This window comes from Hylobates moloch, unplaced genomic scaffold, assembly GCF_009828535.3.
Source record: "Hylobates moloch isolate HMO894 unplaced genomic scaffold, HMol_V3 SCAFFOLD_19, whole genome shotgun sequence".
NCBI lineage: Eukaryota > Metazoa > Chordata > Mammalia > Primates > Hylobatidae > Hylobates > Hylobates moloch.
In genome coordinates, this window is record NW_026652294.1 from 38,503,509 (window position 1) to 38,528,735 (window position 25,227).

The window sequence follows — 25,227 nt, forward strand, 5'->3', positions numbered from 1 at the left end:
CAAGGGAGGGCGGGAAAGGAAGGGGCGGGGACGCGAGGGCGAATCTATAAGAAGCGTCGTTCGGCGAGTTCGCCGCTCAGAAGCGCCGAGAGCGCGGCCGGGACGGTTGGAGAAGAAGGCGGCTCCCGGAAGGGGGAGAGACAAACTGCCGTAACCTCTGCCGTACAGGAGCCCGGTTACTTATTTATTCGTTACCCTTTTTCTTCTTCCTCCCCCAAAAACCTTTTCCTTTCCCCTTCTTTTTTTTTCCTTTTTGGGAGCTGAAAAATTTCCGGTAAGGGAAAGAAGGGCTCCTTTCGCTCCTTATTTCCCCGCCTCCTTCCCTCCCCCACCTTCCCCTCCTCCGGCTTTTTCCTCCCAACTTGGGGAGGTCCTTCCCGGTGGCCGCCCTGACGAGGTCTGAGCACCTAGGCGGAGGCGGCGCAGGCTTTTTGTAGTGAGGTTTGCGCCTGCGCAGCGCGCCTGCCTCCGCCATGCACGGGGGTGGCCCCCCCTCTGGGGACAGCGCATGCCCGCTGCGCACCATCAAGAGAGTCCAGTTCGGAGTCCTGAGTCCGGATGAACTGGTAAGCGGCTCTGTCCTCCCCTTCCTCCCTCCCTCCCCTGGCGGGCGGGGCCAGACGGGGGCTGCGGAAACTTGGCGCTTTCTCGCTGCTTATGGGTGACGGGCCAGGAGCATGGCTCAGCAGCGCCAAGGCCGTGCAGGCGCCAGTCTCTGGCCTCCCAGAGTTATATTTTGCAAAGAGTTGAGCAAGCTTAGCGCTTTGTCCGAGATGGGGAGCTGGCTGGAGGGAGAGAAGGATGACTGATTTCACACTCCAGAGTTACCGACGTTAAAGGCGATCAGATGAATCCTAGGGAGTCTTTACAAGTTTGATTAAGAAGCCAAACCCCGGATAGCTTCCTCTTCTTCTGTAATACAAATATTAATTGAGCACCTGCTCTGTTGAAGACACCAGAGACTCTGGGGTTACAGAGGTGAACACGGCAGACCAGGACCCTACCTTCAAGAGCACTGTCTATGGGAAAGAGAAGGCAGTAAACATGAATACAATGAATGAACGAGATAATTCAGTTAATGGCAATTGTCTCGAATAGAGTGAAACGGGGTAATGCCATGGAGAGTCACTGAGCTGGGGCTACTTTATTTTTTTATTTTTATCTTATTTTATTTTATTTTTTGAGACGGAGTCTTGCTCTGTCGCCCAGGCTGGAGTGCAGTGGCACGATCTCGGCTCACTGCAACCTCCGCCTCTCGGGTTCAAGTGATTCTCCTGCCTTAGCCTCCTGAGTAGCTGGGATTACAGGCATGCGCCACCATGCCCCGCTAATTTTTGTATTTTTAGTAGAGGAGGGGTTTCGCTATGTTGGCCAGGCTGGTTTCGAACGCCTGCCCTGAGGTGATTCTCCGCTGTCTTTTTTTTTTTTTTTTTTTTTTTTTGAGACGGAGTTTCGCTCTTGTTCCCCAGGCCAGAGTGCAATGGCTGAACTCCTGATTTCAGGTGATCCACCCTCCTCGGCCTCTCAAAGTGCTGGGATTACAGGCGTGAGCTACTGCGCCCGCCGAGGTGGGGCTACTTTAGATGGGATGGTGTCAGGGTCTGGGAAGGCCTGTCTTAGAAGACATTACCCAAATGATGAGAGGCAGGCAGTCATCGAAGCCATAGTTTCTATGGCGAGAGCTTTTCCGGCAGAGGAAATAGCAAGTGCAAAGGGCCTGAGGGAGAAATGAACTTCGGCTTGTCCTAGAGGGTGAAAGGCGGCCGGTGTGGCTGAGGTTTAGTGGATGAGAGAAGAAGAGTGTTACAGAAATAGGCTGGAGAAGCATGGGATATTGTATATTATGGTAAGGAGTCAGGATTTAATTCTATTTTCAGTAGGTAGTCGTTGACAATTAAAAGCAGAGTGACAGCAAACTCACATTTGAAAAAAATACTGCTGTAGTTGCTCTATGAAAAACTGATGCGGGAGGAGAGACCAGAGAGAGGAGGGCAGCCCTAGGGGAGAGCTGTTGGTGACTTGGACTTCTTCCCTTGTGGAGCTAAGTAGAGGGAGCCCACTGGCTGGAAAGAATGGAGTTAAGTGGTGGTTGTTTGTGGATAGAGACCATTTTTGCTGGGAGAAAGTTCAGCTATGTCAGGAGTCAGAACGTCCTGACCTCACACCATACCACAGAATCAGTTCCAGATGAAGTTAAGACTTAAATCTAAAAAAACCCATAAAGCACTAGAAAAAAAATGGAAGGCTTTTGCAGGGCTGATACCAGAGACAGAAGTCCTTAATAGTAGTGAATTAATTACAGGCAAATTTTATGGAGTGCCTAAAATGAGCTAAACATTATATATAAGGAAGACCAAGGCAGATTTCACTACATAAAAAGAGCCACTTCTGTTTATAGAGGCACTGTGGCAAAGCCGAAAAACAGATTAGGAAACAGTGTTTGCAATTACGCAGACAAGGTTAAATTTATTGATGTACAAGGAACATTTACAAATCAGTAAAGAAAGTACCTATCTACTAGAAAAATGGGTAAAGGAGATGAATAGGCAGTTCACAGAAATAGTGCAAATGGCCAACAAAGAGTTGACTTTCTAATAAAAAAATCCAGATTAAAATAAAATTATTTCTCATGTGATTTTTTTTCCCCTGCTGGCAAAAATATTGGGAAATAGACATGCTTATGTGTTGTTGGTAGAAAGATTGGTATAACCTTTCTGGAGGATGGTCTGACTTTTTTTTTTTTTTTTTTTTTTGAGATGGAATCTCACTCTTGTTGCCCAGGTTGGAGTACAGTGGCACGATCTTGGCTCACTGCAACCTCCACCTCCCAGGTTCAAGCAATTCTCCTGCCTCAGCCTCCCAAGTAGCTGGGATTACAGGCGTGTGCCACGACGCCTAGCTATTTTTGTAGTAGAGATGCGGTTTTACCATGTTGCCCAGGCTGGTCTTGAATGCCTGACATCAGAGGACCCGCCCGCCTTGGCCTCCCAAAGTGCTAGGATTACAGGCATGAGCCACCATGCCTGGCCTCTGGTCTAACAATTTTATCAACCTTTTAATATGTAAATCATTTGATCAAGCATTACCACTTCTAAAAATTCCTCCTTAGGTTAAAAAAGCATAATTCTCCCCTCAATGATGCTCCTTTCCCAGTCTTGCATGGTTCATTAAATAGTTTCTCCATTCATCCATTTGCTCAGGCCAAAAACCTAAAAGCCATCTTTGATTCTCTTTCTCACAATCTCCATTTAGTCCATCTGCCAGAGTGTCAGTTCTGCCTTTCAAAATATGCCTGGAATCCAGCCATTTATGACCATCTCCACCACCATGTCCCACCGTATTCCACCCTACTTTCATCTTTCCTGTGGGGTGCTATAGTAGCCCTAATTGGTCTTCCTACAGTTGGCAAGAACAGCTAGAACAGGCTAGAGAGATCTCTTCATCCCTTCCCTTCGTAGAATCCTCTCCAGAGGTTTCAGGACTCATTCTGACCTATAAAGTGCTGTTTTGTCTGGCTCCTGCTTGCCTTTCCATCTCATTACTAGTCTTCTCTTTGCTTTTCTTGAAGCATGCTGACTGCTTGCTTCTCTAACACTGCAAGCTTATTCCTACCTCAAGGACTTTATTATTCACTATTCCTCCTGCTTGGAACAACATTGCTCAGACCTCTGCTCTGCATGCCTGTTCCTTTATGTCTGTATGTTCTCTGTTGAAATGGCATATCTTTTTTTTTTTTTTTTGGACACAGGGTCTCCCTCTGTCCCCCAGGCTGGAGTGCAGTGGCTCGATCATAGCTCACTGCAGCCTCTTGGGCTCAAAGATGCTCCCTGGCCAGGCTCAATCACGTCTGTAATCCCAGCAATTTGGGAGGCCAAGGTGGGCAGATCACGAGGTCAGGAAAGTTTGAGACCAGCCTGGCCAAAATAGTGAAACTCTGTCTTTACTAAAAATACAAAAATTAGCTAGGTGTGGTGGCATGCCCCTGTAGTCCCAGCTACTCCGGAAGCTGAGGTAGGAGAATCGCTTTAACCCAGGAGGTGGAGGTTGCAGTGAGCATGATACCATGCCATTGCACTCCAGCCTGGGTGACCAGGTGAGACTGTCTCAAAAAACAAGGCCACGTGTGGTGGCTTACGCCTGAAATCCCAGCACTTTGGGAGGCTGAGGGGGGCGGATCACAAGGTCAGGAGATCGAGACCGTCCTGGCTAACACGGTGAAACCCCGTCTCCACTAAAAATACAAAAAATTAGCCAGGCGTGGTGGCGGGCGCCTGTAGTCCCAGCTACTCGGGAGGCTGAGGCAGGAGAATGGCGTGAATCTGGGAGGTGGAGCTTGCAGTGAGCTGCGATTGCGCTCCTGCACTCCAGCGTGGGCAACAGAGCGAGCCTCCATCTCAAAAATGCTCCCACCTCAGTAGCTGAGACAACAGGCTCATACCACCGTGCCTGTCTAATTTTTAAATTTGTTGTAGAGATGGGTTCTCACTATGTTACCCAGGCTGGTGAACTGGGCTCAAGAGATCCCCCTCCTCGGCCTCCCAAAGTGCTGGGATTCCAGGCATGAGCCACTGCGCCTGGCCGATGTCATATCTTTAGGAGCGCTTTCCTGACCACTCTGTTTAAATAGCATCCCCCGCCCTGCCCTTGTTTTCTCTGATCATTCTCTGCTATATTTTCCTTCACAGCCTGTCACTCTAGAAAGGATTAGTTTTTCTGTTTCTTGCTTCCTTGCTAGAGAATGAATTTCATGAGGGACTTTGTGTTATTCAGGTTGCCTTAGTATCTCAGGTAGTGCCTGGCACATGATAGACATGTAATAAAAATTAGTTGAATAAACAAATGAAAGAAATAGTTGGACAAATATGCATAGATAATGTAGAAGGACTTTTATTGCAAGATTGTTTGAAAGTGACAATTATAAATTACTTGGTATTTACTAATAGGAATCCTGTTGAATAACTTAGGGTGTATTCTTACAATGTACGAGAAGAGCTTCCCAATAGGATCCCACACTGTTCTGATGCCCTAAGACACTGTGGCACACTCACAGTGGGCACAGTGAGGTATTTTAAATTTCCAAGAGAAGCACAGGTACATTTGTTAGATACCCTGAAACTCCTAGTTCCTGGTAGTTCTGTTTCAACATTAGATGGTGCCAAATCCCTTTCTATAGTGTCATCTTTTTATGAAGCTGGGTTTTTAGCAGTTGCTAAGTACAGACAAAAATCAGTTTGTAGAAGAAATAAAGGTGGTGCTGTTTAGTCTGATTCCAAGGTTTGAGAGGTGCAGTGCCTAACAGGCGCCATAAGTGAATGAGATGGTTATTTGGGAAAGAAATAAAAATGTTATTTTGTTTTAATATATTAATAGTATTTTCAACTTGTGTGTATTTTCTCAAATGGCTAGTAAGTTCCTAGGACATAAATGCTTAAGTTGTTTGGGTCTGGGTGCTTAATAAGTTGCTGTCTTTTCTTGAAAGATGGAGTCTTGCTCTGTTGCCTAGGCTGGAGTGCAGAGGTGAGATCTCAGCTCACTGTAACCTCTGCCTCCTGGGTCCAAGCTGCTCTCCTGCCTCAGCCTGTCAAGCAGCTGGGATCACAGGCACCCGCCACCACGCCCGGCAATTTTTGTATTTTTGGTAGAGACAGGGTTTCGCCACATTGGCCAGACCTGTCTCAAACTTCTGACCTCAAGTGATCTGCCCACCTTGGCCTCCCAAAGTGCTGGGATTACAGGTGTGAGCCATCGCGCTTGGCTGTGGCTCTCCTTTGACCTAGTGAGTGCTGTGAGAGTTACTGAAATGGTAAGGGCACTGTGGGCTGTTGATAATGTTAGGGGATCTATGGATAAATGAAAAAGTTACTCAAGAGTATGCAGAGTGAAGGCCTTATGTTAAAATGGGAACATATTTACATTTTTTTAAAAAGCATGAAAAAAAAATGGAGGCCGTGGCTCATGCCTGTAATCCCAGCACTTTGGGAGCCTGAGGCAGGAGAATCACTTGAGGCCAGGAGTTCAGGACCAGCCTGGGCAACATAGCAAGACCCTATCTCAATTAAAAAATAATAATAAATGGGCCGAGCATGGTGGGTCACTCCTGTAATCCCAGCACTTCGGGAGGCCTAGGTGGGCAAATCCCTGAGGGTCAGAAATTCAAGACCATCGTGTCCAGCCTAGTGAAACCCCGTCTGTACTAAAAATACAAAAATTAGCCAGGTGTAGTGGTGGGTGCCTGTAATCTCAGCTATTTGGGAGGCTGAGGCATATGAACCACTTGAACCTGGTAGGCTGAGGTTGTACTGACGCAAGATGGAATAATAATAACAAGTAAAAGTATGGGACACTGTTGACAAAGCTCTACCAGAGTCATCTCTGGGGTGTAGGATTGTTGGGCTTTGATAGTGCTCTGCATGTCTTGCGGTTTATACGATGTCTGTATTTTGAGGGACCAACAGATGGTTCAATTTTGGGTAGAAGGATGGGTGAGGGTAAGGGGCCTCTTGTTATGAAACAGGTGGTATTTTAGGCTAAAATGTTTTACAGAAGTCTTGAGGTCAGAGTGTATGGAGGTACAGAGAGCTCTTCGAATTGGCTTTGAGATAGAGCTGTTGTCCTTGCTGTTAGAAGATGGATTTAGATGTTGCTAGGTGAGGGGAAGGTTACAAAGCAGGTTGGTACTAGAGCTTTGTACCAGCATGTGCACAAAATTTGGGGGAAAGAGGGTGCCGGATTTCATTCGCAGTAGTTGACCCCTATTCATTAAAAACAACTGTCTACCGTGGAATGCATAACTTATTTATACTCTGACTTATTTAAATAAGGATTTAAAGCAGTAATGTATTTTTTTTTTTTTTTTTGATATGGAGTCCAGCTCTGTTGTCCAGGCTGGAGTATAGTGGCACAGTCTGTGCTCACTGCAACCTCTGCCTCCTGGATTCAAGCGATTCTTCTGTCTCAGCCTCCCGAGTAGCAGGAACTACAGGAGTGCGCCACCACACCCAGCTAATTTCTTTTTTGTATTTTTAGTAGAGATGGGATTTTACTGTGTCGTCCAGCCTGGTCATGAACTCCTGACCTCGTGATCCACCTGCCTTGGCCTCCCAAAGTGCTGGGATTACAGGCATGAGCCACCGCACCTGGCCTAGTTTTTGTATTTTTATTAGAGACAGGGTTTTACCATGTTGGCCAGGCTGGTCTCGAACTCCTGACCTCAGGTGATCTGCCCATGTTGGCTTCTCAAAGTGCTGGGATTACAGGTTTGAGCCACCGTGCCCGGCCAGTAATGTATTCTTTTAGGTAGAGTGTGGGCTACATTGATGAGTCAGAAGATGATCCTTGTCTTCAAGTTATTTATAATCTTGTGAGGGATTTCCTGTGTATGCAGCAAATAGTTTACTGAGCCTCAACCATATGTTGGTTACTGTGCTAGGTGCTGAGGATATGAAGAGAAAACATGACCCTTGCCCTCAAGGATTACAGTCCAATGGGAGAGACAGATGTGTCACTAAGTAATTAAAATTGGGCTGAGAACCTTGCTGGGGTGTGCATAAGGCTAGGAAGTTAGAGAAGACTTCATAAGGAGGTGACCTCTGAACTGGGTCTTAAAGAATAAATAGAAGTTTATTCCCAAGGGGGCGTGTGAAGCAAAAGGAATTTTGAGAAATCTATTGTATTTAGAACATAAATGTGGGAGGTGGGTAGGAGAATCTGGTACCAAATAAAGCTGTAAAAGCGACTTGAAGCCAAGTTATAATAAGGACCTTGTTAGCTTTGCTAAAGCAGAGGAAAGAGAATGAGTATTTACTGAGATTCAATGACAGCCCTTTTGTTCTGTGGCCTCAGGGGCAGAACCCAAAGAGAACCCAGCCTGACTGGCCACCCCCTCAAGTGTTTAACCTTTATCCTGTAGGCAGTGAGAACGTGTTGGCTGAAGGGTTGGGGGCTAATTTAAAAATGACAGTTTGAGGCCAGGTGTGGTGGCTCACGACTGTAATCCCAGCACTTTGGGAGGCTAAGGTGAGTGGATCACTTGAGGCCAGGAGTTTGAGACCATCCTGGCCAACATGGTGAAACCCTGTCTCTACCAAAAATACAAAAATTAGCCAAGTGTGGTGGTGAGCACCTGTAATTCCAGCTACTTGGGAGGCTGAGGCACAAGAATCACTTGAACCTGAGAGACAGAGGTAGCAGTGAGCCGAGATTGTGCCACTGCACTCCAGCCAGGGTGACAGAGCAAGACCCTGTCTCAAAAAAAAATAAAATAAAATAAAAAATGAGAGTTCATGAACTTGGTGGTGGAGGGATAGCTCTTCTCATTAACAAGGATATGCATGTCTGCTGTCTAGGACACCCCCTGACCTGGTCTCAGAAAGCCTGAAAGCAGAATTAGTCATTAGAAGGGTGGTTGGCTTGGACGGCATAGACTTTGAGCAGAAAGAGGTTGAAAATGTTGAGCCTGATTTCCCTTAGGCTCCTCTGCAGTGTCTGTTCTGGAGGCCAGATTTGTAACTGCTTCCACTTTTTTTGGTCTCATTCAAGGTGAGCAAATCCCCTTCATGTTTCTCACCAGACACATTGCAGCTGATGAGGTTCTAGCTTTGCAAATGTAGTCATCCATGAGGACTGTCTCCCTGAGATTTCATCAGGTCATGTTGATGAAAGATTTGAACCTGTCTGAGGCTGAGAGGTGTTCAGAACTTCTTCAGCTTTGCATCTGTAGACCATTTTGGTTTCTACGCAGCAGTGGCCAATCAGACCTGTTATGAGGGGATTACTGGTTTGACTGTCAGAGGGTAACCTCTCTTTTTCCAAGTTTTTTGAGGGTACCTCCCTGCAGTGGAGAGTCCTAAGCAGTAGGTCAATTTAACAGACATTTGTTAGGAACCTGCCATGTTTCAGGCAGGCACATGGGATTCAGGATGGTTGAGGCATTCTGCCTGCCTGAGAGGTGCTTATAGTTATAGGGAAGACAGATCCCTGAAGGTCATTTTATTGCATTGTTGTATGTGCAGTGATAGAGGGCTGTGGAAGCACAGAGGAGGGGTCCCTGTCTACTTTGGGGAGGCTGTGGAAAGGCTTCCTGGAGGAAGCAGTGCCTGAGCCAAGTCTTGAAATAGGAGTTTTACAGTGGGAAGAGCATTCCAAGCCGAGAGAGAGAGGCACTAGCATATAGAAAACCCTAGAGGAACGCAGCACATGTTGTGCTGGATGTCATAGCGGACTCCAGGGAATTGTTACTGAGGAGTGAACAGGAATGTATGGAGCATCAGGGAAATGAAGGTTGAGAACATCATAAAATCCTTTTGGGAAGCTGTCCTGCTGAGTTTGGATGTCAGTCTGAGGACAAGAGGGTATGAATGATTACATTTTTATGTTATTTTGTTTTATTATTTTTATTTTATTTATTTTTGGCACTCATTTTTATTTTAGAATGAGCACCCCAGTTGTAATGTAGAAGGATTGGAGAGAGACAGGCTGGTGACCCATAGGAATGCTCTGTTGTAGACTACAAAGGAAGGGCCTGAACTAGGGCAGTGGTGGTGGGGATGGAGAAGAGAGGCAAGATTCAAGAAACACTTAGGAGGCCAGGCGTGGTGGCTTATGCGTGTAAACCCAGTTGAGATCCCGCCACTACACTCCAGCCTGGGTGACAGAGCGAGACTTCTCAAAAAAAAAAAAAAGGGGGAGGTAAAAGTGACCAGTACCTGGTGAATGATTGAATAATAATAATGTCCATTCCGGCCGGGCGCGGTGGCTCAAGCCTGTAATCCCAGCACTTTGGGAGGCCGAGGCGGGCGGATCACGAGGTCAGGAGATCGAGACCATCCTGGCTAACACGGTGAAACCCCGTCTCTACTAAAAATACAAAAACTTAGCCGGGCGTGTTGGCGGGCGCCTGTAGTCCCAGCTACTGGGGAGACTGAGGCAGGAGAATGGCGTGAACCTGGGAGGCGGAGCTTGCAGTGAGCCGAGATCGCGCCACTGCACTCCAGCTTGGGGGACAGAGCGAGACTCCGTCTCAAAAAAAAAAAAAAATGTCCATTCATAAAGCACCAGTTACAAACTGGACTTAAGCAAGCTAATTAAGTCCTTAATGGTTACGTAGTTCATAAGTAATAGAGGCAGAATTCCAAAGCCAGGGTGCCTGACAGCTAAGTCCATGTTCTTTGGACTGTTTTGTGCTTGAAGGTAAGGAAGAGTAAGCATAGGTTTCTGAATCTGGGATGGAGGCTAAAGGAAAAAGAGAAGCTTTTGTGGAAAAGGGAGTTTGCTTTTAAACATGTTTAATTTGATTTTTTGGTGGGATGTTTACAGGGGGTTCAGTAGGTAGTCACATATGTGAACCCAAAGTCCAGAAGAAAAGTAAGGCCTGGAGTTAGAGAGTTGAGAATGAGTATCCAAGCATACCTTGGAGATACTGTGAGTTTGGTTCCAGTCCACCGCAATAAAGCAAGTCACATGAAGTTTTTTGGTTGCCCTGTGCATATGTTACGTTTGTACTATGCTGTAGTCTACTAAGTCTAAGTGTGCAATAGCATTACATCTTTTTTTTTTTTTTTTTTTTTTTGAGACGGAGTCTTGCTCTGTCACTCAGGCTGAAGTACAGTGGCGTGATCTCAGCTCGCTGCAACTTCCGCCTCCTGGGTTCAAGTGATTCTCCTGCCTCAGCCTCCCAAGTAGCTGGGATTACAGGTGCCCACCACCACAGCCAGCTAATTTTTTTGTATTTTTAGTAGAGATGGGGTTTCACCATGTTGGCCAGGCTGGTCTCGAACTCCTGACCTCAGGTGATCCACCCGTCTCAGCCTCCCAAAGTCGTGGGATTATGGGTGTGAGCCACCGCACCCGGCCCATCTACTTCTGAGTTCTTCTGTTTCCTTCTTTCCTTCATTGAAATGTCCCCATCAAGTCCTGGCTCTGCCTTTCTTGGGATTCCAGCTATTCACTTTTGCTTCAAATCATTTCCACCAACCTGTCTTCCTAGTGCGGTACAATGTTTCTCCAGTCTTTTAATAAAATCTCTGGCCTGCCATGGTGGCTCACGCCTGTAATCCCAGCACTTTGGGAGGCCGAGGCAGGCGGATCATGAGGTCAAGAGACCATCTTGGCCAACCTGGTGAAACCCTGTCTCTACTAAAAATACAAAAATTAGCTGGATGTGGTGGCGCTCACATGTAGTCTCAGCTACTTGGGAGGCTGAGGCAGGAGAATCGCTTGAACCTGGGAGGCAGAGGTTGCAGTGAGCCGAGATTGCGCCACTGCACTCCAGCCTGGCGACAGAGCAAGACTCCATCTCAAAACAAAACAAAACCAAACCAATAATAAAATCTCCATCTGGACACGAAAGGGTTCAAGCAGGTCAGGCCTTGAGAAGGAGGGCATGACAAAGATGAGGGTAAAGAAACAGGTCTGCATCTCTGAGTGCCTCGTTTCTTATCAGGGGCTTGAGTTGGCGGGGTATGTCTTGGTGCAGAACACCTGGGCCGTCATGGCAAGGGTACAGGTATAGAGAGGCTCCTGCCAGGATCTCAGATTCATGAGCTTGATTTCTGCTTGGGAGGAACAAATAAAGCATTGTTTTGTTTTTTTGTTTTTCCTGAAGCAACTTTGATTTCTTTTTGTGACTAAATCCTATGGATGTCAGAGACGTAGAATTCAACCCAGATGGAAGTCTGGGGTTCGTGTCCCAGTAGCAGGTGATTTGTATGGAACCCAGGATCGACCATTATCTAGTGTGAGTGCTTTTCCTGCCTCAGTGACTGGAGTAAGCCTCTGACTTGGGATATTCAACTTTGGCCTTTTCAGAAGTGTACACACACCAATCCCCCATTCCCCTCACTCCAGGCTAAACTTAGCTCTTCTGTAAGTAGTTCAGGGTTTTCCCAGACCTTAGTCCAGAGCTCCCCGGCCATAAAGGCTAGAAACTAGGAACGCTGTTCAGTTGTTGGCCTTTCTTTCTCTTTGCAGAAGCGAATGTCTGTGACGGAGGGTGGCATCAAATACCCAGAGACGACGGAGGGAGGCCGCCCCAAGCTTGGGGGGCTGATGGACCCGAGGCAGGGGGTAATTGAGCGGACTGGCCGCTGCCAAACATGTGCAGGTAAGTGCTGGGGGCCAGGTGGGATCCCAAAGGGGAGGTGGGTTGGGTCCTCAAAACTAGGGCTGACGGTCAACACCTGGAGGCCTCTGAGATGAGTGGGAGCTGGGAGGAAAGCACTGGGTGTGTGTCCCACAGGAAACATGACAGAGTGTCCTGGCCACTTTGGCCACATTGAACTGGCCAAGCCTGTGTTTCACGTGGGCTTCCTGGTGAAGACAATGAAAGTTTTGCGCTGTGTCTGCTTCTTCTGCTCCAAACTGCTTGTGGACTCTGTGAGTGGGGAACAGGCTCTGGTCTGGGAGGTGGGGGTGCTTGGTAGGGGGCAGGGGGACAGCTTCAACTGACCTTGCTCTGCCCTTCCCCAGAACAACCCAAAGATCAAGGACATCCTGGCTAAGTCCAAGGGACAGCCCAAGAAGCGGCTTACACATGTCTACGACCTTTGCAAGGGCAAAAACATCTGCGAGGGTGGGGAGGAGATGGACAACAAGTTCGGTGTGGAACAACCTGAGGGTGACGAGGATCTGACCAAAGAAAAGGTGGCTGGGGGTGGCAGAGACTTTTGGGAAGGAGGGGTCAGAGACCTGGAGGGAGGAAACTGGAAGGGAAGGACACAGAGGAACAGGAGGGGCTGGCCGGGTGTGGAGGGAAATGGCCCAACCTCTGGGCTCTGATGGCCCCTGTCTCTCCTTGGAAGGGCCATGGTGGCTGTGGGCGGTACCAGCCCAGGATCCGGCGTTCCGGCCTAGAGCTGTATGCGGAATGGAAGCACGTTAATGAGGACTCTCAGGAGAAGAAGATCCTGCTGAGTCCAGAGCGAGTGCATGAGATCTTCAAACGCATCTCAGATGAGGAGTGTTTTGTGCTGGGCATGGAGCCCCGCTATGCACGGCCAGAGTGGATGATTGTCACAGTGCTGCCTGTGCCCCCGCTGTCCGTGCGACCTGCTGTTGTGATGCAGGGCTCTGCCCGTAACCAGGTCAGTGGCTCCAGGGCTCTGCCTCTTAGCTGGAGGGCGAGGTGTCTAAAGGGAGGAAGCCCTGTAGGTGGGGCTGGGGTGTGCCTGGGGGATGGATGGATGGACCTGGGTTTGAAAATTCCCCTGCCACTTACTAGCTGTATGATCTTTAATGAGTCCTTTCACGTGGTTAAAGGCCACAGAGGTGTTTCTGAATCTATAAATGATAATGGGCAGTCCTGCCTCCTGGGGTGGTGTGAGGATGAGAGCTGTGCTGTGTGTCTGGCACGTGCCTGCTGAGCGCTGGCAGTGGTGGCTGGACCATGATGTTTCTGACTTCCTGCCTCAGGATGACCTGACTCACAAACTGGCTGACATTGTGAAGATCAACAATCAGCTGCGGCGCAATGAGCAGAACGGCGCAGCGGCCCATGTCATTGCAGAGGATGTGAAGCTCCTCCAGTTCCATGTGGCCACCATGGTGGACAATGAGCTGCCTGGCTTGCCCCGTGTGAGTCAGCATGCTCCCCACCCCTCTGTGTATTGGAGCCAGGGTGGGGGCTAGCATGAGGCTTCAGAGCTCTGGAAGAGGGCCCAGTGCTGACTTTCTGGATTGCCCCCACCCTGTGTTTTTTTCCTCACAGGCCATGCAGAAGTCCGGGCGTCCCCTCAAGTCCCTGAAGCAGCGGTTGAAGGGCAAGGAAGGCCGGGTGCGAGGGAACCTGATGGGCAAACGAGTGGATTTCTCGGCCCGTACTGTCATCACCCCCGACCCCAACCTCTCCATTGACCAGGTTGGCGTGCCCCGCTCCATTGCTGCCAACATGACCTTTGCGGAGATTGTCACCCCTTTCAACATTGACAGGTGTGCCTCCGTTGGAAAGCCCTTCCTGGAATGGCTAGGGAAGACATGGCCTCAGTGGCAAGGCTTCGAGAGTCTGCTCATCCTACCTCGGGCGTGGGCTTGGAGCAAGGAGGAGTTGAAGTTCTGAAGTTTAACTTCCACTCAGGGCTCTGGGGTGAGGGTGGCTGCAGGGGCTTTTTAGGAAGCATTGAGTTCATTGCACCTCTTGCCTTCCTAGACTTCAAGAACTGGTGCGCAGGGGGAACAGCCAGTACCCAGGCGCCAAGTACATCATCCGAGACAATGGTGATCGCATTGACTTGCGTTTCCACCCCAAGCCCAGTGACCTTCACCTGCAGACCGGCTATAAGGCACGTAGCAGGCCAGGGCCTCTCTCAGCCACCTGAGCAGAAAGCTTTCTGAAATAGGGCAGGCTGGGATAGGCCATCTGAGTCTGTCTCGTTCATTGGGATCCAGACTTGACTGTCTTGTTAAAGGCTATTGCTGCCCAGGTGTGCAGGGAACTGCTGGCCTCTGGCATTCAGGGTGGGGGTGGTATAAACCCAGGGCACCATGCATATGGCAGGGAAGAGGGATCTGTGGAGGAACAGTGCAAAAGACTATGTTCAGAGTCTCTCTTGCTTTTCTTCCTAGACTTAAGTTCTTTGAGATTGGTGGATGCTGTGTATTATTCATCCCTGATAACCTGGTGTTTGGCCCAGGGCCTTGTCCAGAGGAGTGTTTAATAAGTGTTTCAAGTGAATTAGCACCACGGTGTCATCTCTTTCAGTTTGCAAAGGACTTTTTTTTTTTTTTCCAAGAGACAGTCTCGCTCTATCACCTAGGCTGGAGTGTAGAATGCAGTGCTGTGATCTTGGCTCACTGCAACCTCTACCTCCCAGGCTCAAGTGATTCTTCTGCCTCAGCCTCCCGAGTAGCTAGGATTACAGGCATGCACCACCACACCCAGCTTATTTTTGTATTTTTAGTAGAGACGGGGTTTCACCATGTTGACCAGGCTGGTCTCAAACTCCTGACCTTAAGTGACGTGCCCGCCTCCGCCTCCCAAAGTACTTGGATTATAGGCGTGAGCTACTGCACTGGACTTGGAAAGGACTTTAGGTCCATTGTCCTTTCATTCTTAGATACCTCCTTCACTGAGACCTTTTCCTTACCTCACCTCCCTAGGTGGAACGGCACATGTGTGATGGGGACATTGTTATCTTCAACCGGCAGCCAACTCTGCACAAAATGTCCATGATGGGGCATCGGGTCCGCATTCTCCCCTGGTCTACCTTTCGCTTGAATCTTAGGTCAGTCCCTGGCTGAGGGAAGCAGGCTGGAATTGGGGAGGGGGGGTACGGGGGGGCAGGCTGGGTGGCTTCTTGAGGTTTCGCTGCAGACATCTTCCCAACCTTGACTTTCTTCTTTAACTGTAGTGTGACAACTCCGTACAATGCAGACTTTGATGGGGATGAGATGAACTTGCACCTGCCACAGTCTCTGGAGACACGAGCAGAGATCCAGGAGCTGGCCATGGTTCCTCGCATGATTGTCACACCCCAGAGCAATCGGCCTGTCATGGGTATTGTGCAGGACACACTCACAGCAGTGCGCAAATTCACCAAGAGAGACGTCTTCCTGGAGCGGGTGTGTGGTCCAAATGGAAACCTGGCTCAAGTGGGCAGTGGGGCTCTGGGGTGCAAGGTGGAGGCTAGGGAGGAAGAGCTGTGTTTTTTTTCCTGACTTACCCAGCAGTGGTCTGTGAGGTTGTCTTTTCTGGTGGGCGAACAAAAAGGGGGTTAGGAAAACTCAGGCCAAAATGGTGTAAGGCATTAATTCCCCATTTAATTCCTTAAAATTTCATGTAATACCAGGTATTGTCTGTAAAGGAAAGATAAAGGGAAAAATAAGTAGGACCTTGTTAAAATTTTATTTTTCTATTTTAACCTTCACTTACTTCCTAATTATTAAAAGAAATTTATGCTTATTATTAAAAAAGAACAAAAACAAAAATTTCACTATTACAATGAATTTTTAATTAAAAGTTTTTGGGGGCCGGGCGCGGTGGCTCAAGCCTGTAATCCCAGCACTTTGGGAGGCCGAGGCGGGCGGATCACGAGGTCAGGAGATCGAGACCATCCTGGCTAACACGGTGAAACCCCGTCTCTACTAAAAATACAAAAAATTAGCCGGGCGTGGTGGCGGGCGCCTGTAATCCCAGCTACTCGGGAGCCTGAGGCAGGAGAATGGCGTGAACCCGGGAGGCGGAGCTTGCAGTGAGCCGAGATCGCGCCAGTGCACTCCAGCCTGGGTGACAGAGCGAGACTCCCTTCCCAAAAAAAAAAAAAAAAAAAGTTTTTGGGACTCGGCATGGTGACTCACACCTGTAATTCTAGCACTTTGGAAGGCTGAGGTAGGCACATCATTTGAGGCCAGGAGTTGGAGACAACCCTGGCCAACATGGAGAAACCCCGTCTCTACCAAAAATACAAAAATTAGCCGGACGTGGTGGCAGGTGCCTGTAATCCCAGCTACTTGAGGCTGTGGCAGGAGAATTGCTTGACCCCAGGAGGCGGAGGTTGCAGTGAGCCCTGATTGCACCATTGCACTCCAGCCTGGGTAACAGAGCAAGACCCTGTCTCAAAAAAAAAATTAAAGTTTGGAAAAAACTTCCTGTCATCTTTGCCTCCAAAATGTGGCTTTCTCCCTTGGGCAGGGAAATCTCCCCAACATTTCTCTCTCATCCCTGAGATGTGGGGCCTGCACTCTGACTTCTGTCTGCCTTACTCTTTGTCTTACAGGGTGAAGTGATGAACCTCCTGATGTTCCTGTCGACGTGGGACGGCAAGGTCCCACAGCCGGCCATCCTAAAGCCCCGACCTCTGTGGACAGGCAAGCAGATCTTCTCCCTCATCATACCTGGTCACATCAATTGTATCCGTACCCACAGCACCCATCCCGATGATGAAGACAGTGGCCCTTACAAGCACATCTCTCCTGGGGACACCAAGGTAGGGCTTGGCTTCTGGATGTGTGAGGACAGAATTTGGACATGGGAGCCAGGACCAGAGCAGGGGCCTTGAGTGGGTGCTTTGTCCTTAGGTGGTGGTGGAGAATGGGGAGCTGATCATGGGCATCCTGTGTAAGAAGTCTCTGGGCACGTCAGCTGGCTCCCTGGTCCACATCTCCTACCTAGAGATGGGGCATGACATCACTCGCCTCTTCTACTCCAACATTCAGACTGTCATTAACAACTGGCTCCTCATCGAGGGTGAGCATGGAGGCGTGGTACCAAGACCGCTCTGTGAATTCTCTAACTTCTTAAACTGTCCTTCCATCCCTTTCTTTCCTCCTTGGATTTGGTGCCCCCTGCTTCTACTCTCTTGGCTATCATTCCATTCCATGTTTCTTAGAGGTCCAAAGGGGTTTGCTGATGCTTTTCCCTGTCTCTAGGTCATACTATTGGCATTGGGGACTCCATTGCTGATTCTAAGACTTACCAGGACATTCAGAACACTATTAAGAAGGCCAAGCAGGATGTAATAGAGGTAAGAGGGGAGGCCACCAGAGACGGAATAAGGAGTTTCCAGGGACTTTGAAGTTAGCATCATCAAGAGCAAAGGGAGTGTAAGGTTAGAGGGAAGGGGCAGAGAGCAGGGATTGATGTCTCATTGAGAACTCTGCCTCCAGGTCATCGAGAAGGCACACAACAACGAGCTGGAGCCCACCCCAGGGAACACTCTGAGGCAGACGTTTGAGAATCAGGTGAACCGCATTCTTAACGATGCCCGAGACAAGACTGGCTCCTCTGCTCAGAAATCCCTGTCTGAATACAACAACTTCAAGTCTATGGTCGTGTCCGGAGCTAAAGGTTCCAAGATTAACATCTCCCAGGTGAAAAGCCTTGTCTTTCCGCATACGGGGCCACTCTGAAGTTTGGGAGGAGGAAGGAAGGTGTTTGTATGTATTAGGGTCAGGAGGATCACGGGAGTTGGGGGAAATTTTGGGAACTGTTATTCTTAAGGCAGAGGGAATTCAGTACACCCCGCCTTTCTGTGTCCCAGGTCATTGCTGTCGTCGGGCAGCAGAATGTGGAGGGCAAGCGGATTCCATTTGGCTTCAAGCACCGGACTCTGCCTCACTTCATCAAGGATGACTACGGGCCTGAGAGCCGTGGCTTTGTGGAGAACTCCTACCTAGCCGGCCTCACACCCACTGAGTTCTTTTTCCACGCCATGGGGGGTCGTGAGGGGCTCATTGACACGGCTGTCAAGACTGCTGAGACTGGTGAGGCTTTCCTCAGGGGTCTTCCTTGGGGTGTTAGCAGGGACTGCTGCAGGCTGAGAAACCCCTAACAGGTGGGGAGTGGAAATGCTCAGGCTCCTATTCCCAGGGTATAATTCTGGCCCTTGTGGAAAGAATAGAGACTCAAGAGTAGGCAAACACCCTTGTTTGGATTGCTGTGCAGCATTCCACAGTGCAGGGACAGAGCTTCCGGGATTCTGCTGGCCTGTCCCATGGGAGTGCTTCCTGCTGGGCTTTTTGTCCATCTAGTGGTAGACACTGAGTCTGCATTCAAAGGCCTCAGACAAAGGGAGTACTAGCTGACTCTTCTGACAGTCAGGTAGGTTAAGGCCCCAGCCTGGGTCTTTGGGCTTTATCATCCCCTTTTTGCCTTACTTCTCTCCAGGATACATCCAGCGGCGGCTGATTAAGTCCATGGAGTCAGTGATGGTGAAGTACGATGCGACTGTGCGGAACTCCATCAACCAGGTGGTGCAGCTGCGCTATGGTGAAGACGGCCTGGCAGGCGAGAGTGTTGAGTTCCAGAACCTGGCTACGCTTAAGCCTTCCAACAAGGCTTTTGAGAAGAAGTGAGGAGGCGGGCAGGCGGGTGGTTCTCGCCCCTGGGGCTCAGGGCCTGAGTAGTAGGATTCCCATACTTATTCCAGAGAGATAGCCTGGTATGTCTTGCACTAGAGCTTACCTTTCAGCATCCTTTCCCCACCTATCTGAAACAGCTGTATGACATGGGGGAGGGGGCGGATGGAGGTGGATTTAAGATTGGTCCCCACTTTGTCCCTGCTGATATTATAAAGCAGATGTAGAGGGGTGGGCCTGTACTCAGGTCCCAGTGGCAGTCCTTGGGCCTGAAGTTTTCTGTGTCCAGGATTCTTGCCTCCAAACCACTGTACCTGGTTGGCTGTGCACCTTTGGGAACCTTACAGTGCATTTTGTGGGGACCAAGGTCCCAGAGCCCACCTGCCCGCTAGCTACTCCTTGCACTTCCAGGTTCCGCTTTGATTATACCAATGAGAGGGCCCTGCGGCGCACTCTGCAGGAGGACCTGGTGAAGGATGTGCTGAGCAACGCACACATCCAGAATGAGTTGGAGCGGGAATTTGAGCGGATGCGGGAGGATCGGGAGGTGCTCAGGGTCATCTTCCCAACTGGAGACAGCAAGGTGCGTGTGGGTGGGAAGTGCTAACGCTAGAGATGTGCCTCCCTGGATGGCTGTCCCCAGACACAACCCTCCCTCCATTCCCTCCTCTCTCAGGTCGTCCTCCCCTGTAACCTGCTGCGGATGATCTGGAATGCTCAGAAAATCTTCCACATCAACCCGCGCCTTCCCTCCGACCTGCACCCCATCAAAGTGGTGGAGGGTAAGTTCCTGCTTAGGGGTCTCCAAGCCAGGCTAGGGGATAGGAGACTGCTGGGCCCTGGTCTAATGATCTCCTCACCTTTAATTGGTCCCCAGGAGTCAAGGAATTGAGCAAGAAGCTGGTGATTGTGAATGGGGATGACCCACTAAGTCGACAGGCCCAGGAAAATGCCACGCTGCTCTTCAACATCCACCTGCGGTCCACATTGTGTTCACGCCGCATGGCAGAGGAGTTTCGGCTCAGTGGGGAGGCCTTCGACTGGCTGCTTGGGGAGATTGAGTCCAAGTTCAACCAAGCCATTGTGAGTGTTGTGCTCTTCACAGCAGTCTTATTTTTCTCCTTTTACCTGTTGACTTCTGTGGTTTTGGTTTCCAAGAGCAGCCCACTTCTGACCACAACCACCTAATAATAGCTCTCATTCATGGAGAGACTGCTTGTACCTTACCAAGTCCTGTGTTTGGCCCATTATCCCTTTATACCATCATGGCTTTAAAACACTCCTAGTAGGGGAGGGTTTGTTAGTCCCACGTTGCAGAGACAAAAACTGAGGCTTGGAGAGAGTGACTGGATTGTATGATGGTCATATAGGAAGTAAGTGGCATGACTGGGATATGACATAGGAGAATTGTTCTTTTTTTTTCTCTATACTCCCTGCTGTGTGCAGAGTCTAATTTAGATAAAGATAGGGAATTGGGGCTGGGTGTGGAGGCTCACACCTATAATCCCAGCACTTTGGGAGGCCGAGGCGGGCAGATCACCAGGTCAGGAGTTCGAGAGCAGCCTGACCAACATGGTGAAACAAGGGTGAAATACTAAAATTAGCTGGGCGTGGTGGTGTGTGCCATAATCCCAGCTACTCAGGAGGCTGAGGCAGGAGAATCACTTGAACCCAGGAGGCAGAGGTTGCAGTGAGCCAAGATTGCGCCTTTGCACTCCAGCCTGGGCAACAGAGCGAGACTGTCTCAAAAAGGGAGTTGGAGAGAGTAAATAGAAAAAAAGATTTATAGATATTGGAATGTGCTTCCACTGGCTTTAAGCAGTAAGAGGGTAAAGCACTGTTGCAGGCATACCTCTGAACCTGTTTACTGTAAGTCAGTTTTTATAAATTAAATAGTTAAAAATGTATTAGGGAACACCATAGAACATGGCTGAAAGAAATTTTAAAAGACCTAAATGAGGCCGGGTGCGGTGGCTTATGCCTGTAATCCCAGCACTTTGGGAGGCCGAGGTGGGCAGATCACCTGAGGTCAGGAGTTCGAGACCAGCCTTACCAACAGGAAGAAACCCCACCTTTACTAAAAATACAAAATTAGCCGGGTATAGTGACACATGCCTGTAATCCCAGCTACTCTGGAGGCTGAGACAGGAGAATCACCTGAACCTGGGGATGGAGGTTGCGGTGACCCAAGATTGCGCCATTGCACTCCAGCCTGGGCAACGAGAGTGAGACTGTATCAAAAAAAAAAAAAAAAACCCTAAATGAAAGACCTCTCATATTCATGGATTGGAAGACTTAATATTGTTGAATAGCACTATTTCCCAAAATAAGCTATAGATCCAATATAATCCCTATCAAAATTCCAACTGGCTTTTTTGCAGAAATTTACAAGCTGATGTTAAAATTCATATGGAAATGCAAGGGATATAGAATAGCCAAAACAATATTTAAAAGTAGCAAAAGTTGGAGAACTCACATTCCCTGATTTCAAAACTTACTACAGAGCTACAGTAAGCAAGACTGTGCTTCTGTCATAAGGATACGTATAAAGACTGATAGAGTAGAATTGAGAGTCCAGAAATAAACCCTCACATTTATGGTCACTTGATTTTTTGCAAGAGTCCCAATTTAATTAAATGGGGTAAGCATACTCTTTAGCAAATGGTGCTGGGGCAACTAGATATCCACATGTAAAAGAATGAAGTTGGATTCCTACCTCATACCATGTACAAAAACTCTCAAAATGCCTAAATTCAAGAGCTAACACTATAAAACTCTTAGAAGGGAACAAATAAATCTTCATGACTGTGGCTTAGGCAGTGAATTCTTAGGTATGACACCAAAAGCATAAGCATCCAAAGGAAAAAATAGATGAATTAGACTTTTATATATATATGCACACATACACACACACACTCAAGATAACAGAAAACATGGCCACACAAACATTTATACACAAATGTTCATATCAGTGTTACAGTAGCTAAGCAGTGAAAACACGTGTCCATCCACTGATGAATGGATAGGCAAAATGTGGTGTGTCCATACGAGGGAACATCATTCAGCAATAAAAAGTAATGAACAGGCTGGGCCCACTTGGTGACTCAACGCCTGTAATCCCAACACTATGGGAGGCCGAGGCAGGCAGATCACTTGAGGTCAGGAGTTCCAGACCAGCCTGCCCAACATGGTGGAACCCCCATCTCTGCCAAAAATAGAAAAATTAGCCAGGTGTGGTGGTACGTGCTTGTTATCCCAGCTACTTGGGAGGCTAAGGCAGGAGGATCACTTGAACCCGGGCAGCAGAGGTTGCAGTGAGCTGAGATTGTACCACTGCACTCCAGCCTGGGCGACAGAGGGAGACCATCTCAAAAAAAAAAGTAACAAACAGCCAAGCACAGTGGCTGATGTCTATAATCCTAGCACTTTGGGAAGCTGAGGTGGGAAGATTACTTGAGCCCAGAAGTTCAAGACTACCCTTGGGCAACATGGCAAAACCCCATCTCTACAAAAAATTTAGCCAGGTGTGGTGGAGTGCACCTGTAATCCCAGCTACTTGGGAGGCTAAGGTGGGAGGATCACCTGAGGCCAGGAGGTTGAAGCTGCAATAGTGAGCTGAGATCATGCTACTGTACTTCAGCCTGGGCAACAGAGTGAGACTCTACCTCAAAAAAAAAAAAAAAAAAATCTGTCAAGCCACAAAAAGACAGTGGTAAGCCAGATGCGGTGGCTCATAACTCTAATCTCAACACTTTGGGAGGCCGAGGCAGGAGGCTGGCCCAGAGCCCAGGAGTTCGAGACCAGCCTGGGCAACATAACGAAATTCTGTCTCTCCCAGTGATGAACCTTAAATGTATACTTATTTAATGGAAGAAATTAGTCTGAAAAAGCTAGATACTGTGTGATTCCATTTATGTTTAATTTCGTATGTGACTATCTCATAACACATATGGGGAGCTTCCTATTTAGCTGTTATAAAATGAATATTTGCCGGGCGCGGTGGCTCACGCCTGTAATCCCAGCACTTTGGGAGGCCGAGGCGGGCGGATCACGAGGTCAGGAGATCGAGACCACGGTGAAACCCCGTCTCTACTAAAAATACAAAAAATTAGCCGGGCGCAGTGGCAGGCGCCTGTAGTCCCAGCTACTCCGGAGGCTGAGGCGGGAGAATGGCGTGATCTGCGGGAGGCGGAGCTTGCAGTGAGCCGAGATCGCGCCACTGCACTCCAGCCTGGGCGACAGAGCGAGACTCCGTCTCAAAAAAACAAACAAACAAACAAACAAAAAAACAAAAACCAAAACAGATGACAAGACAAAGAATAATCTTGTAGATTAATAAAATATTCAATATAGGACATTATAAATACTTATATAAAAAAATGAATATTTACCGAGTAATTTTAACATAGATTTAGAAATTTGGATCTTGGCTGGGCGAAGAGACCCACACCTGTAATCCCAGCACTTTGAGAGGCCAAGGCGGGCGGATCACCTGAGGTCGGGAGTTCGAGACCAGCCTGACCAACATGGTAAAACCCCGTCTCTACTAAAGATACAAAAAATTAGCTGGGTGTGGTGGCACGCATCTGTAATCCTAGCTACTCGGGAGGCTGAGCTAGGAGAATCGCTTGAACCTGGGAGGCGGAAGTTGCAGTGAGCCGAGATTGTGCCATCGCACTCCATCCTAGGCGACGGCGAGACTCCATGTCAAAAAAAAAAAAAGAAAAAATAAATTTGGATCTCAGATGGTATAGTAGCTTTCTTTGAATGTGCTGCATACCAGGTGCCAAATGGTGTCCTATAAATGGAAGCTCTTGTGTGATGAAGGGGATGATCAAATAAGAGTTTTTTGTTTTTTGTTTTTTTTTTTGTGGAGTCTGTCTGCCTTTTCCAAACTCATCTACCCATGTCCTTTAAGATTACAGTCCTGGCCCTGACTGTGATAAGCCAGATGCGGATCCGCATCCTACTCTCATTAACTGAAAGAGAGGCGTTGGCTTTGTCTGATGCTAGCTTTTCCTTAGGCCCATCCTGGGGAAATGGTGGGAGCTCTGGCCGCCCAGTCCCTTGGAGAACCTGCCACCCAGATGACCTTGAATACCTTCCACTATGCTGGTGTGTCTGCGAAGAATGTGACGCTGGGTGTGCCCCGACTTAAGGAGCTCATCAACATTTCCAAGAAGCCGAAGACCCCTTCACTTACTGTCTTCCTGTTGGGCCAGTCCGCTCGAGATGCTGAGAGAGCCAAGGTAGGGATCAGGGCTGCTGGGCTTTTTGGCCGGAAGAAAAGAAGGAGAACTCAACTGGGCGTGGTGGCTCATGCCTGTAATCCCAGCACTTTGGGAGGCCAAGGCAGGTGGATCACCTGAGGTCAGGAGTTCAAGACCAACCTGGCCAACGTGGTGAAACTCCGTCTCTACTAAAAATAGAAAAATTAGCCGGGCATGGTGGCGTGTGCCTGTAATCCCAGCTGCTAGTGGGGGCCGAGACAGGAGAATTGCTTCAACCTGGGAGGCAGAGTTGCAGTGAGCCAAGATTGTGCCACTGCACTCCAGCCTGGGCAACAAGAGCGAGACTCCGTCTGAAAGAAAGAAAACAAAAGGAGAACTCTTCCCCTTGAATAAAGGGTTTTGGATTCCCTTGATGAGGGTTAGAAGAGGCCTCTAGAGCTACTCAGTTCTCTGTGTCATGGACTTCTGTCTTTTCCCAGGATATTCTGTGCCGCCTGGAGCATACAACGTTGAGGAAGGTTACTGCCAACACAGCCATCTACTATGACCCCAACCCCCAGAGCACGGTGGTGGCAGAGGATCAGGAGTGGGTGAATGTCTACTATGAAATGCCTGACTTTGATGTGGCCCGAATCTCCCCCTGGCTGTTGCGAGTGGAGCTGGATCGGAAGCACATGACTGACCGGAAGCTCACCATGGAGCAGATTGCTGAAAAGATCAATGCTGGTAAGCCTAGGAGGGCAGGCCTGGCTCAGGAGCCCTGCTGTCTGGGCTACCACCTATCGTGTTCACCGCACTTGAGCCCCTAAAGAGCTACCCACCCTCACCCCCGTCCATGTACCACTTCTACCCCTCCGAGGCATCCTCCAACTCTCCAAGTCGCCTCTGCACTCCCTTTCTCTTCTCAGTGTTCCCCCTTCCCCTTTCCAAGGGGTTCTATGAAAAGAAAGGTTCTGTGAAGAGGAGCGGGGAGCCAAAAGAGAGCCTTGCTCAGAGAGAGCTGCAAATGGACGGTGGCTGGGGCCAGTCCCCTTAGCTGCAGCCTTTCTCATGGCTCCTCGCCCCACCAGGTTTTGGTGACGACTTGAACTGCATCTTTAATGATGACAATGCAGAGAAGCTGGTGCTCCGTATTCGCATCATGAACAGCGATGAGAACAAGATGCAAGAGGTAATGGGGGTCCTAGAAGAAGTCGATGTGTCACATGAA

The 25,227-nt window shown here is 48.8% G+C and overlaps 1 protein-coding gene across 1 annotated transcript in view; it reads left to right on the forward strand.

The window, feature by feature from the left end:
* Positions 1-73: 73 nt before the first annotated feature.
* Positions 74-25,227, forward strand: part of POLR2A (RNA polymerase II subunit A) — a 30,080-nt gene continuing 4,926 nt past the window's right edge. Inside the window, exons 1-22 of the mRNA XM_032140128.2 lie at positions 74-566; positions 11,968-12,100; positions 12,236-12,372; positions 12,466-12,639; positions 12,798-13,079; positions 13,408-13,569; positions 13,703-13,923; positions 14,141-14,273; positions 15,091-15,215; positions 15,342-15,552; positions 16,707-16,916; positions 17,008-17,176; positions 17,359-17,453; positions 17,596-17,799; positions 17,970-18,192; positions 18,596-18,779; positions 19,198-19,369; positions 19,463-19,568; positions 19,664-19,869; positions 23,811-24,035; positions 24,497-24,743; positions 25,088-25,188. Coding sequence (XP_031996019.1) covers positions 474-566; positions 11,968-12,100; positions 12,236-12,372; positions 12,466-12,639; positions 12,798-13,079; positions 13,408-13,569; positions 13,703-13,923; positions 14,141-14,273; positions 15,091-15,215; positions 15,342-15,552; positions 16,707-16,916; positions 17,008-17,176; positions 17,359-17,453; positions 17,596-17,799; positions 17,970-18,192; positions 18,596-18,779; positions 19,198-19,369; positions 19,463-19,568; positions 19,664-19,869; positions 23,811-24,035; positions 24,497-24,743; positions 25,088-25,188 — 3,813 coding nt within the window. The 5' untranslated portion in view covers positions 74-473. The remainder of the gene's footprint in view (positions 567-11,967; positions 12,101-12,235; positions 12,373-12,465; positions 12,640-12,797; positions 13,080-13,407; positions 13,570-13,702; positions 13,924-14,140; positions 14,274-15,090; positions 15,216-15,341; positions 15,553-16,706; positions 16,917-17,007; positions 17,177-17,358; positions 17,454-17,595; positions 17,800-17,969; positions 18,193-18,595; positions 18,780-19,197; positions 19,370-19,462; positions 19,569-19,663; positions 19,870-23,810; positions 24,036-24,496; positions 24,744-25,087; positions 25,189-25,227) is intronic.